The sequence below is a fragment of the Haemorhous mexicanus genome, chromosome 18 (genome assembly GCF_027477595.1).
Source record: "Haemorhous mexicanus isolate bHaeMex1 chromosome 18, bHaeMex1.pri, whole genome shotgun sequence".
NCBI classification, from domain to species: domain Eukaryota; kingdom Metazoa; phylum Chordata; class Aves; order Passeriformes; family Fringillidae; genus Haemorhous; species Haemorhous mexicanus.
This window is the reverse complement of record NC_082358.1, coordinates 273,254-287,637: the sequence shown is the minus strand read 5'-3', so window position 1 is coordinate 287,637 and position 14,384 is coordinate 273,254. Positions and strand designations below refer to the sequence as shown.

Genomic DNA, 14,384 nt, shown 5'->3' with positions numbered 1-14,384 from the left:
GGATTAAACTGTTCATATTCTTATCGTGCTGGGGAAGTTAGTCAGGGGAGTCTAGACTGACAGTCAAGAGTTTCACTAACAACAGTGAAGTATATAATATTTCACTACTGTTTTATTTTTCATTTGGAATTTGTTCCTCAAAACTTCTTGTTTGAGGCTTCCAAAAGTTGACCTAGTGGTGAAACCTTTGGGCAGCATACACCATTTGGGTGTATCCCCTAAACAACAACTTTGCTAGCTGTGTATGAGGATTAAATGCTGAATATGTGTGTGAACATAAATCTTTTGATCAAATGTTATCTAGTATTATGGCAATTCTTTCTTCATTGTGATTCAGAGTGATGCTCTCCTTGTTCTTGTTAAGAACAGCTCATATTTGTGACACTTTGTTGCAGTTTTGTGAAAAATAAGTGAAAGCGGTGCCTCAGCCCCATAGTTACTTAAATAGAAATAACAAATGTAGCAAATGGGAGTAGCAAAATAGAAATTTGTATGTATTGGTATTCACAGGTTTAATGGCATATACACAAAGGCAAAATAGTTTTCTGTGGATTCTGAAAGTTCCTCCTGTAGATGAAAGGGGTCTTTTCCTTGCTGACTGTATTTCATGGCTTGTAATGAGTATTGGAGAGTTCATTTGCGAAGAAATAATAAATAACTCAATACAGTGTCCTTCCGTATTGGAGGTTTTGTTTGCAGCAACACCACTCTTTGGGCTGCCTGCAGTGAATATTGGCCAGTCTTAGAAAAAAAACCCTTGTAAAAAGAGTTTTGTTTTAAGCCATACCATGTTGTGAACTAATAACTGAACTGGTCCTTGCCATGGCTGTGAGGGGAGTGGGAGCAGGAAGGAGCGGAGAGGAGGTGTGTGGAGATGGCAGTGCCTGGGTTCCCTGAAGCTCTTCAGGTGTACTGGCATAAAGGAGACCCTTCGCTGGGAGTCTGCACCCTGGCTTCTGCACAAGAGAAGGCCTCCCTGGCATGATCCAGTCACTTTTGGGTGATGTACAAACATCAGAATTGTTGGGAGAAGCCAAGTAAAGTTCAGGCAGGAGGAGTGGGAATTGCTTCTTGGTGGAGTGTTTAGATGAGAAGAGCAGAAGTGGGGTGGGAAGGATGGGGGAGGAGAAGGGGGAATAGTCTCTGTGGTATCTTTTGTCATTGAGACACTGAAGGATGCCATGGGGCTTCCCATTTAGGTGACTACATTGAGCCATAATTCACCTGGCTGTTAGTATGGGTTTTCCGTTGCTACCAGTTGAAGACCCCCAGTAGATCTGAATAGTCCTTTAAAGAACCCTGTGTTCAAATTCAGATATCTAGCCATTGAATTTGACATCCTTATCAGGGTGTTACCCATGGGTTCATCTTGTCCCATTGTCCTTAGGAGAAAACTGTCACTGTGGTTTATACTGGAGTAGCATCAACTTCTTAATTTCTGAAGGCAGATCTCAGAAAGAGGGTTCCTGAATCTGTGTGGCATGTGAGCTTCAGAGGAGGAGGAGGCAGCTGCTTACAACTGTCCCTTAGTTGACTGCCTCTGGAATCACTTGTGTTCTGCAGTTGAACATGTTAGAAATGCTCCTCACCAGTGATTTTGTGGAGAGCTATGACACCATGTTGCTGTAAACTAGTTATTAGCATATTTTTATTTGTATATGCACTGCTGTTTTGCATTACCTAGTTCTGAAGCCTTCATTCTGACATAAAAATTACTGTTTATTAATAAAGTATTTCTAATTTAGTTGGTATGAGATGCAGAAAGAGACAGACTTACTGTTCCATGGAAATTAGAATTTCCTTGTAAATTGATACTATTGTTGGACAGAAAAAAGAAGCATAGCTTAGATAACGAAGTTTTAATTGCTTGTTCCCATTACCTCAGTTGCATATATTGTCCTGAATGAGCTCACATTTACACATTTGAACTGTGAAATGTTGGGGGGTTTTAATGTTTCTTTAAAATATTTATTTATTTATTTAATCTCTTAAATTTAAACCAGGGGAAGATTTTTTTAAGTTTTCACCCTGCATACTTAGATGGGTGAGGAAGTGAACATGTTTCTCTCTTGAGATTCACTCCGGCTGTGTGTCTTTGCTCCTGGGTTTCAGTTAGTGATGTGGCCGGCATCCCCAGTCCTGATGGCATGGGGGAGTTCACCAGCAGGAGATGGGACAGTGAGCCATGGCCAGTCTCCGTAATGCAGGAGCCTGCCCACTGCCTGCTTCCTCCTCCTTTCAGGTGCAGTGTGCAGATCATGACAGTGATAGCTCATATGACTTGATAGGCACTTTGGAGATGACCCCGGGGCACATGCAGACAGCTGGTACTGCCTCTCTGGTGAACTTCCTCAACCCCTAATAACTTAGTCCAGATTTCAGGCTTTCAAACCCTTTCTAATACTGACCTTAGACATGCGCTTTTAGTTGTTGCCTCCAAATATGTGTATTTTTATATTATTAAGCCAACATTTAAAAAGAAAAAAACTGGTGTGGGAATTTTATTTCTTTGTTTTCTTTGGATTCTGTTACCATTCCTATTTCTAAAAATATCCTTGAGCCTGTTATCTGCTGGCCCTGTTGTCTGCTGAGCTACTTTTCCCAGCAGTTCAGCTTGATTTGGCCTTTGCTGAGTCAAGTGAAAATAGAAATGCTTGTTGGCGCTGTAACAGATGAGTCCAGAAGCACAGCTTGTCTCATATAATGTATGTGCTGGAGCTGGTCACCTTCCTGAGCACTCTGGTCACCTTGCCAGCTAACAGCTAACAGTAGTTCTTCCAAGGGGCACTTGTCTTGGTCATCCAGTCGAGAGTAAGTTGAGTCACATGCTGGTGGTGCTGGTTTTGGTTTGTTTGCAGTGAAACCTGACATCTCATTCTCCTGGGGACCGAGATTCACCTGAATTGAGGCAGCTGTATTTGCACACAGGACGTAGCCCAGAACTACTCCAGTTGCCAGCCAGCTTGATTTGGCATAATACAAAAGAGGGTGGAAGGTTCTTGCCTTTTTTCTAGCCCTTGTGAATTCAGAACCAATGTGAATGAATCCAAGCAGGGAAGCACTGCCACTGGGAACCTGTGGTCCAGGCTTTTTTAGCCTCCCCACCCTGAGAGTTTTGCTACCTCTGCCTAGTGCTAGTGGCAAAAGCACTCTGTTTAGCTTGTCAGATAGTGGCCAAAGTAGTTGCAGACCTTTCAAAATGAAATTTCTTAATTCTGCTGGGTATTTTGGTAACTCTGAAACTGGGAGATGTGTGGCACTGTCTGTTTGCTCTCCTGTAAAGGCACATATTTTGGAACTTGCTTCTGTCCTTTTTCTGTAGGTGGAATATGTATGCACTCGTCCTGAGAAAAAACAAAAGAAAAACAACTACAAAAACTCTCGCATTATTAGGATAAAATCCTGCAAGGTAGGAAGATTTTCATTGGGTTTTTTTTTTCTTTTTTATTTTCTGATTGTAGTGAAATGAGTAGGTGTTAGAATGCCTGTTCCTCTAGATTGAGACCGAATATTCATTTCTGGACTATGTGATAGGAGGCTGCTAGATTAACTTCATGGTGAGTTGTTCCCCACTGCTTGTATTGGTAGATGACGGGACAAAAGCAGTGAGCTGGTGTTCAGTACTTTTATTGGCAGCATGAGTGACTGCAAATGCAGTATGAATTTGCAGTGATGAAGTCTGGAAAACACTAAAGGGTACTGTATTTTTGCTTTTTGTGATCAAGTAGCACTTTAGTGGAGCTAGGGCTTCTTAAACTTCTTTTGAGAAATTGGTTCAGTCTGTCAGTGGAAAGGATTGCTATGGCTTGGAAATACCTGTACCCAAGTGGGAAAAGGGGTGCAGGCTTGTGTGCATGTCCCTGTGTAGGGTTGGTGTGTGCTTGGGAGAAAAGGAACTGTTAGCCTGAGCTAACCCCCTGTTTCTGTATATAGTTTGTTCTTCTCATTTGTTTGTGCTGACATATCAATGACTTGCTGCCATCATGTTGCCTGATCAGGTGGGTGTAGACTTCACTGCCTGCAGTGGAGATCCCAAGTCACCAGATTCTTTTCACTACATCAGCCCAGATGGGATAAATAAGTACCTGATTGCCATCTGGAGTGTGGGAAGTGTAGTCCAGAATTATGACACATATGTAATGATCTTTCTTGACTGATCTAGTCATCATGTAAAAAATGTGACTAGAACAGCTTGTTCTAGCCCTGCACTGTTTTAGTGATTGAGGGACTGCCTTTCCTTGGGAGATCCCTTTAGGGGCTGCTACTGTTTCCTCTTGTTTCTGTCAGTGCTAGGGAGGGCAATAGCAGCCCTTCATAATTTGCCATATTTTCTTGGCTTGTCCCTTCTGAGTCCCTTGATGCTTCAGCTGGGCACTGATCCCTTGTTGCAGATGATGCATTGCAAACATGAATGTCCTATTTGGTTCAGTGGGAATGGACATTGGGAATGGGAGCAGTCATGTTTGTCCGCTTTGTCCTGTAGCCAGGCTGGGATTGGTCTGGCTTTTCTCTTGCTACTTTGAAATCTCCTGAGAGTCCTGTGGGGTGCTGCACTGAGAGAAATTATCTAACTCTCAAGCCCAAGCCTGAAACCATTGGATACCTGGTGCTAGGCCATGGGCAGCTAGATGGTGTACCAATTCCTTATGGCAGGAATTCTGCCTTGGTCTCCAGCTACTTTTGCTGAATAAAACCGAAGAGTGAGTTATTACAGAATTGCTCTTTCTCATTTTTGTTGTTGCCCTTTCTTTCCAGCGTAAACTGTTTCCTGCATTTGGTTTTGGAGCTCAGGTTCCTCCTAGCTGGCAGGTAGGGCCTTCACAATGCTGGGCCCTTGCTCTGTCCATGTCTGCATTCCCTAACTGTTTGTAGTGTCCCATTTCCCAAGGTATCTCATGAGTTTGCTTTGAACTTCAACCCCAGCAACCCTTATTGCCAAGATGAGCACACCTCTTTATTAATAATGCCACTGAGTGGGGGGAGATGTTTGAAGTGCTGTGTTTATTTCACAACTGGTGGAAATCAAATGCAGCACCAAGATATGGGGCAAATATAGCTTTACTCTCACCTTGATGCTGACAAAAGCAGATGTGTGTTGATGCAGGCAAGCTCCATAACCTTCAGTGAAGGGGTCTAGATTTAATTGATTGTCAGTCTGTACTAAAATTTTTGTTGCTTCAAATTGGTTACTTCTGCTGGGTTACAGGTGCCAGTGGATTCAGCTCAGCCCTATGCCTGTGCTTGTTGAGATTCCAGAGCCACCATCTGCTGAGGCTGTTAGAAACTAGGGTTTCTCCACCAGCAATGTGGATATGTTTGACCTCTCTCTTTTCAAGTTTGTCTTAAAGGCTTGCTTGTTTTTAATAGCCGTCTTCTTCAGAGGAGGTGGTTTCGGGTTATATTTGGTTTGTGTGGCAACATTTTGGTAGTGGGGGCTACAGGGGTGGTTTCTCTGACAAGCTGCCAGAGTCTTCCCTGGGATCTAATGGAGCTGATGCCAGCCAGCTCCAAGACTGACTCATCATGGGCAAAGACCAAGCCCATCAGTGATGGTGGGATAACAGATTTAAGAAGGGGGGGAAAAAACCCTGTGTGACAGCAATCAGAGGGAAGGAGTGAGAATATATTAGAGGATCAATACTAGACACACCAAGGCTGGTAAATAAGATGGAGGAGGAAGTGTTCCAAGCACTCAAGCAGAGATTCCCTTGCAGGCTGTGATGAAGACCATGGTGAGACAGCTGTGCCTCTTTAGCACATGGAGTCCATGGGGGAGGAAATACCCACCAGCAGCCCATGGACGCCCTTCCCTGGAGCAGCTTGTTCCTGAATGAATGCATCTTGTGGGAGGGACCTACATGGCAGTTCATGAAGATCTGCAGCTTGTGGGAAGGACTCGTATGGAAGAAGTTTATTGAGGATTGTTTCCTGTGGAAGTGACCCTTTGCTGGAGCAGGGAAGGAGTGAGGACTTTACTCTGAGTGAGGAAGGAGCAGCAGAGATGACATGTGAACTGACCACAGCCCCCATTTGCTGTGCCACTGAGGGGGGAGGAGAGAGAGAATTCGGGTGTGAATTTGAGCCTCAAAAGAGGGGAGGTGAGGGGAAGATGTTTTCAAGATTTAGTTTTTACTTTTTTTTATCCTGTTCTGATTTGATTAGCAACAAATTCAACTGATTTCCCCATGTCAAATCTGGTTTGCCTATGGTGGTGGGTGCTGAGCAATCTCCCTGTCCTTATCTTGACCCATGAGCCTTATTGTATTTTCTCTCCCTTGTCCAGCTGAAGAGTGGGGTGATAAATGGCTTTGATGGGCATCTCATATCCAGCCAGGGTCACCCCAGCACACTGCTGTATTTAAAGGCAGCTCCCAATTCTAGATCATGGCCTTTAAGGGCTGAGATCTCTCAGCACGCTGTCACACAGAATTGTTCTTGAACAAGCATTTTTCACTTAGTTTTTTTTCTCTGGTCTTAGGCCAACAAAAAGTGGAATTTGAAATTCAGTGCTAAAATCCAAGCATTTCTTCTCAGTTGAGCCTTGTCTGCCTCACTGGGGTCTGGGTCTGTGCTCTTTTAGGGTCCTTGTGCAGCAGTTTTTAGTGGTACCATGCTAAAACCTGATGATGGACAATGTAAACAGCAACAAATGAAGCTGCATTGATACAAGCCAGGAATAGGCCAATTTAGATGGATCCATAGAAGAGGACATACCATCTAAAATAGGACTTTAAAAAAATTTTGTCTGGTTAACCTGAAAAAAACTTTTTGCATTAAAAAACCCCTTAGAGACTGCCATTTCTGTTACAGAAATGGTTGAATCTTCAGTCAGGGTCTGTTTTCTAACTTCTGCACAGAAAAAATGAAAAGTTAGTGTTCCCAAGAGCTGCTGACCTTGTCTAATTAGAACGTGACCAATTAAACAGGGTAAATTGACAAGGTAGAAAGGAAGAATAAACACAGTCTTCAGCATATCTTTGCTAGGTTATTTTCCCTGCAACTTCATAGAATCATAGGATGGTTTGAATTGGAAAGGACATTAAAGATCATCTAGTTTCAGACCCCTGCCATGGGCAGGGAGACCTTTTGCTAGACCAGGGTTGCTCAGAGTTCTATCCAGCCTGGCCTTGAACACTTCCAAGCAAGGGGCAGCCACAACTACTCTGTGCAACTTGTTCCAGTGCCTCACCATCCTCACAGCAAAGAAGTATCTAATCTAAACCTACTCTCAGTTTGAATCCATTCCTCTTTGTCCTGTCACTACATGCTCTTGTAAAAAGTCCCTGTCCATCTTTCTTGTAAGCCCCCTTAGGAACTGGAAGGCTGCAATTATGTCACCCCTTAGCCTCCTATTTTCCAGGCTGAAGAAACCCAATTCTCCTTTCCTCCTAAGAGAAGTGCTCCATCCCCCTGATCAACCTGGTGGCCTCCTCTGGACTGGCTCCACCAGGTTCGTGTCTGTCTGGCACTGAGGACTCCAGAGCTGGATGCAGCACTGCAGGTGGGGCCTCACCTGAGGGGACTGTGGGGCAGAATCCCCTCCCTTGACCTGCTGCCCACACTTCTTTTGATGCAGCCCAGGACATGGTTAGTTTCTGGGTGCCAGCACACACGGCCGGGTGTGTGCAGCCTCTCATCCACCAGCACCCCCAAACCCTTCTCATCAGGGCTGCTCTCAATCTGTTCCTGGCCCGGTCTGGATCAATGCTGGCACTGCTACCCCGCCGAGATGCAGCACCAGCATCTGGCCTTGTTAAACCTCAGGAGATTCCCATGGGCCACTTCTCACTTGTCCAGGTCCCTCTGGATGGCCCTGTCCTTCAGGTGTGTCATCTGCAAACCTGCTGAGGGTACACTTGTTCCCTTCACGTACTAATGAAGATATTAAACAATGCTGGTCCCAATACAGACCCCTGAGGGACCCCGCTTGTCACTAATGTCCATTGGGACTCTGAGCCATTGACCACTACTCTCTGGTTGTGACTGTCCAACCACTTTCTTATCCATCTAACAGTCCACTCATCAACTTCATCTCTCTCCAGTTTAGAGAGAAGGATGTTGTGGGAATCTGTGTCAAAGGCTTTACAGAAGTCCATATGAATGACATCTCTGTCCCCTCCCTTGTCTACTGAGCTATGCCATTGTGCAAGGCCACTGGGTTGGTCAGGGAGGACTTGCCCTTGGTGAAGCCATCTATGGGTCCCATAGACTTAAGTACATTCAGATACCTCAGGTGATCACACACCTGATCTTTACTTACAGTGGGAGGGACTTTGCTCCACCAGTCCTCATCCTGCTGTCCATCCGCTCAAGAGGTGTGGAAAGGTAGTTTGCCATTGAAGACTGAGGCAAAAAAGCTATTGGGTACCTCAGCCTCCTCATCTGTTGTTACCAGTTTTCCAGCATTGTTGATCAGGGGCTAACACTTTTGACTTTTCTTTTCTGGTTAATGGGCCTGTAGAAGCCCTTCCTTTTACTCTTTGCCTACTTTGTCAGGTTCAGTTCCAGCTCCACCTTGGCCGCCCCTACACAACTGAACTTTATCTCTATACTCTTCCTGGGTCACCTGTCTTAGCTTCAACTGTCTATGCATTTTTTTTTTCCCTTTAGTTTGACCAGCAATTCCCTACTCAGCTATACTATTCTCTTGCCTGCCTTGCCTGATTTCTTGCTCCTGGGATTGCTAGCTCTTATGGAAGGCTTCCTTAAAAATCTGCCAAGCTCTGTTCTTCTCCCTTGTCCCCAAGGGCAGTATCCTAGAGGATCCACTGACTGTCTCCCTGAAGAGCTGGAAGTCTGCTTTCCTAACCTTCAGGGGCTTAATTTTACTCTTACCTGACTCATATTCCTCAGGACTGCCAATTTCACCAATGCATGATCACTGCAGTGCAGGTTGCCTCTGATCTTGATGTTCCCAATTAGCTGCCTTGTGTTGGTGACCAACAGATCCAGCAATGCATCCTCTCTGGCAGGGCTGTTGATTACTGGGGTCAAGAAGTTATCTTCCATGCATTCCTGGAGTCTCCTGGATTGCCTACAGCTCACTGTGCTACTTCCCCCACAGACATCAGGACAGTTCAAGTTGCCCAGCAGGACAAGAGCTTCCCATAGCTGGAGCAGAAAGGTTTCAACAACTGGCTCCCCTTAATCAGGCAGCCTGTAGTGGACCCCAACCATGAAGTTCCCTTTGTTGCCTTGGTCACTAATTTTTACCCACAGGCTTTCTATCTGATTTTTACCCACATGGCTGCTCTTCACACTCAATCCACCTCTTGGTGTAGAGGGCAACCCCTCCACCTCTCCTTACTCTCCTGTTCCTTCCTGACAGCCTGTAGCTGTCAGTAGCTGTACTCTAGTGACAGGATTCCCATGGCTGTCCTACCAAGTTTCATTAAGGGCACAAAGTTGTTGCTTTCTAGGAGCACCAATGGCTTCCAGGTCTTCCTGACTGTTGCTTGTGCTCTCTGTGTTGGTGTAAAGCACTCAGCTGGGCTGTTGGCTGTATCGCCTTCCTGGAGGAACATTCATCATTCCTTTGAGATAATTTTCTGCTGTTTCCCTTTTGGCTTTTATTACCATAGGAGACCCTGGCTTGTCTCTGTAAGTGTGCAAGTGTGTTCCAGTGATACTCACACACTTCAGAGTCAGCAGGGTATAGATGCACTTTAACTGGGCTTTTGATTTCACCCTTGACGCTGGCATGTCAGTCCTAGGCTCATGTCTAACAAGTCTGGTCTCATTGCCTTCCCCCTTCAAACTTGGTTTAAAGCCTTCTCAATCAGCCCTGCCAGCTCAAAAGCTAAAATCCTGAACTTTCTGATGTTAAAGGTACAAAGAATGATATGAAGAATTGTAGAATGGGGAAGAGATGTGCAAATCCAATCTCTGTACCTGTCCACAGTTTTCATCTCTGTGCTTCCTGTATTTCCTGTTATGCTGCTGCTTATTTTCCCTTCAGGAGTTCACAGCTGTGGCAGTTGTCTTCTGGCTATGCTGTTTAGTAATGCTTATAAAACAATGACTGGAGGAATTGTGGGCTTTTGTGGCAGCTTTCCTTCCTTGTGTTGTAGGGATCCAAGAAATTGTGGATGCCTACCACCAGATTCTGCCGCAGATCTGACTCTACAGGCCAACCACCTTCTCTCCTATTATAAACCACATGGCAAGGTTTGCAGCACACTTGCTGCAACAAGGAACTGCTGCAGTAAGTGCAAAGTCTTTACTGTGGATCTGCTTTGGGTTGATGTTTCTGTTTTCCATGTTGATGGTTGAAAAGAATGGAATAATAAATTGATGTTATCTTCCTTCCTTTGAATCACAAGTTTGGTTGTCTGTTGTCAGCCTACAGAGACCACGTCGATGCTCTCTTGGTACATATTGATATGAACCTATACTGGGTAGACACATTAGTTTCATTGCTCAAGTGATATTTATTTCTCTCCCCGTTTGCTGGCACTGTACTTACCGTTGCATTGTACAGGGTAGCTGTGTTGGCTATTCAGTTGGACTGAGGCAGCAGTTGCCTCGCTCTAATCTCTTACCAAGCTCTGTCACCTGTAGGGCATGCACATAGAATAGAGTTTTGTGCTGAACAATTTTGCTCTCAAGAATGTTGAGAAAAAACCTCTAAGAAGCTACCAGAGGGCTTGACTATCTGTCCCACCATAGTGGCGTGGAGTCTGAGAGCTGTTCAATCAGTGTGCTGATTGCAGAGCATCTGTGCTTCTCTGTGGTCATGGGCTCCTTTGTGTGCTGCTGTGGCCATGGTTGCTGTTAAAATTTTACTTAATTTCTTTAAAACTTGATTTGTTTTGCTTAAGAATGAAAGACTTGGATGTACTGATAGATTTTAGCTGATTTCATTCTGGCAGACTAATCAGAAAGAATTTCAACATATACTGTGCTACTTGTTTTATCACCGAGCTGTGTCAGTATTTTTGGTGCTACTTAATGTGTGTATGTCTATCAAATACATTTCCCATGCTGTGAGGCACTTGGGCTAAGGAGATCCGTTTCTTGCATTTCTGAGGGTATTTTTTAACTTTCCCAGCACTTTGGGGAAATCTTCCTTGTAATGTGTTAAATATCTCTACTTTTTCTTTCAGATTTAAACCTAAATATTTAAATAAAGAATCAGCAATTGGGTACAGCAATTTGTGTTAACTGTGCTTGGGAATTGGAAATTCAGTTTTCTCTTATTTTCATTGTGTTTGCCTCCTTTTAAGTCTGTAAATGGCTGCCATAAAACAGCAGTTGCTCCTTTCAGAACCAGGTACTAAACTTCATCTTCTGGAAAACTATAGAAATTTTAAACGCTTTACCACACTAAGGCATTGGTTTGAGGTACTCCTTTCTTTCTGGAAAAGCCATTCTTCCCTTCATGTTACCTCTAGAACATCTCATGTTATTTATCACTGCTGTCTTTTGAGATTTCTAATACTTCTAATTAGACACACCTGAATTAAATTATTCATTAAAAAAACAACCAAGGCTTTTTGAGTTATACTGCAGGGATTTTAAATATCTCTAGCCTTCCTGAATGCCAGTCAGTAAAACAGCACCAATCAGTGAATTTTGTATGCAGCTATGTTTATTTAGTAATACTTTTTGTCTCTAGTACTTTTTGCCAATTGATGTAACTGTTTTTTATAAATTGAACTTAATCCATTCTCTTTTTTCTTGTACAGATAATATTGGAAGTGCACAATGAAAATCATTAGGCATAGGAAAAAATGTGAAGGAACATACGTTTCTTTAATGTTCTGGTTTTGTCTCATGCCCAGCAACATTTGATTTCTTTCTTAGCATTAGGGAGTGCTCTATCTGCCTTCAGTTATGTGAGCTCTGGTGTTGAAAGACCTAACTGTATGCTTTCTCATGTTTTTCAGCAATACTTTATCTTTATCTTGCTGATCATCACAGATGGAGAGATCACTGATCTAGACCAAACTAGGCAAGCCATTGTTAATGCCTCTAAGCTGCCCAGGTCCATTATTGTTGTTGGTGTTGGTGAAGCCAGTTTTAAAGCAATGGAGTTCCTTGATGGAGATAGCGGTGGTCTGAAATCTGTGACAGGAGAGCCAGCTGCACAGGACATTGTCCAGTTTGAGCCTTTCCAACAATTCAAAAATCTATGTTTTTTTTTAAATTCAGAAGAGTGCCATTGCCAGGATATATGCATCCTAAAAATGACCATGGTCTTGACAAGGCAGTGAGCTGCATGCTCAGAGGGCATGCCTGTGCTGCTTGTTTCCAGTGAGAGTTGAGATGTTGGCTTGGGTTCAAAGCTGTGTCTTGCTGTCTTGCTGTTCTTGAGAGCCTTCATTGTATAATTGATTTCACATACTATCTCTTGGCTATTGCAGGATTAAAGGGGATGTTCTCTGTCCTGGGATATGAACATTTAGGCAAAGAACTGAGATCATACTGTCAGTCTCTGATGTTGAGGCCCATGAGTGATTAAAGTTGAGGTCAGTCCTCCCTGCTGTTGAAAGCAGTCCAGTCACTCACCAGCTCCCTGACTTCCACTGTTGGCATTGGTGTTCATGCATTTTGCATGGTCAATTGCCTTGAGTGATTCAAATGAAAACCTAAAATGAGAGACATTGCTAGTGGCTGGGGTAGTTTTTCACTCAGACTGGGGCCACTTAAAGGCTATGTGAGTCTGAGGTTGAGGTGAGAACAAGTGGTTTTCATCAGCAGCGCTCACTGAGACTGACTGGAAGTGCCCCTAAAGCTGTAGCAAGCAATTCTTAAAACAGAATGAGCAGGGCAGGTGTTCCAAATTCTCTAAGAGTCTGTTTCGCTGGGCTACCAAATTGTTTCTTTGTGGTATTTTTGATTTATTCTCCCCATTCTCTCTTCAGGCTCCCCAGGAAGCACTTTCCCAGGTGGTTCTGGCTGAAGTGCCCAAGCAGCTAGTGTCGTACAATGAAGGGCAGGAGTGGCCCCCCCTGAAACTGCCAGAAATCAAGGTGATGTAGATTCAGGCTAGCCCTGGCTACCTGTAGCACTGGGGTGAAGAAGAGCTGCCTGCAGCCACACTTTCCCTTACACACTATGGATGCTTAGTGCCTTGAGATTGCACCAGTCACACCACTTCTTTCACCTGCTTGTGCTCAGTCTTTGATCTTTCAAAGATTTCTATTGGAAGAAATGTAAATACAGAAAAACCTCCAAGCGCTGGAAGTTTTTGTCACAGAAAGATTGACCTTGTTGGTTTTCTACCTTGCAACAGCGACAGTTTGTAACACATCACACCGCACATAGTTGCTTGACACAGCCCATCTGCTGCTCGCTATCAGGGTAGGCCTCTGAAATGACCTGCTCTAGTGCTGAGCCTGGTGATAGAAGTGTTACACCTGTGTTTGCTATAATGACACTTACCATGTGCTCCTCGATAGGTGTCTTTTATCAAGCTGCCTTCGAAACGGACGTGACCAAAGACTGTTGGTTGGATGCCTGAGGTCGTTCCTGTGGTCTTTATTAAGTGCCAATATTATTTTTTTATGTTTCAGTGAACATTCCTTTCTGTGTTCTTTTTAATCACATTTTTCTATTAGCAAAATTTCTTTCTGTGATGAACTCCTGCTTGAAGCCATTGTTATAGTTCAAGAACACTGCACTTTGCTTATTTATGGGGGTTAAATGAGAATTAATCATTAATTAATGGGATTGGAGTGAGATTAATGAGTCACATTAATGTGACTTTAAAAGTCCTGCAGTTGGAAACACTGAAATGAAGATGCTTTGAGTGAATTCTTTATATCACACAAGTTACAAAACGAAGAAGTAACTTATCTGTGGAACTCCAAGGAGGTGTCACCTCAGTAGTGTGAAGTGTGCATTACATCATCTGGGGACTGTAGAACAGGCACATGATAGCAAAGCACAAATGTTTTGAGGAAGATGGTTCATTTCCAAGTAGAGATAAAGAAATTTGGGCTTGTCATTGCACTAGAAGTGTCAGCACTTTCAGTTACATAAATAAATATTCTACTTTGACTTTGATAACTTGTCTGGACTCTTATTTCCTTCCTGGACTTTTCCCTTTGTTTTCCAGCAATGTGGATGGTGGTGTTTCAGTATCTAAGTGAGCCTAGGTTCAGTGAGATCCAAAAAAAAAAGCAGAGCCAGTTGTCCATCATTGTTAATTTTGTTCCCCTTTCACTAAGACTACTGAATCACTAAGACTACTGAATCCCCACAGCCCTTTCCTGCAGGAAGATAAGATGTTCCTTTACTGTGAAGTTGCAAAAGAATTTGTGTGTTCTACCCGATAAACCAGAAGATGGTGAGAATACATTGGGAGACTGCATCTGTGATCCAGGCCCTGAAACTTAAGTTACAAGCTTGAGTGAAGGCAGAACTTGAATTCACAGAAT

At 43.7% G+C, this 14,384-nt stretch overlaps 1 protein-coding gene across 1 annotated transcript in view; it reads left to right on the top strand.

Annotated features, from left to right (window-relative positions):
- CPNE1 (copine 1) overlaps positions 1-14,013 on the top strand; it is a 43,332-nt gene extending 29,319 nt beyond the window's left edge. Inside the window, 9 exon segments of the mRNA XM_059862465.1 lie at positions 2,243-2,341; positions 3,323-3,409; positions 3,498-3,557; positions 3,999-4,136; positions 4,756-4,809; positions 4,889-4,938; positions 10,069-10,204; positions 11,889-12,131; positions 12,867-14,013. Of these exon segments, the coding sequence (XP_059718448.1) occupies positions 2,243-2,341; positions 3,323-3,409; positions 3,498-3,557; positions 3,999-4,136; positions 4,756-4,809; positions 4,889-4,938; positions 10,069-10,204; positions 11,889-12,131; positions 12,867-12,983 (984 nt within the window). The 3' untranslated portion in view covers positions 12,984-14,013.
- The last annotated feature ends 371 nt before the right edge of the window (positions 14,014-14,384 follow it).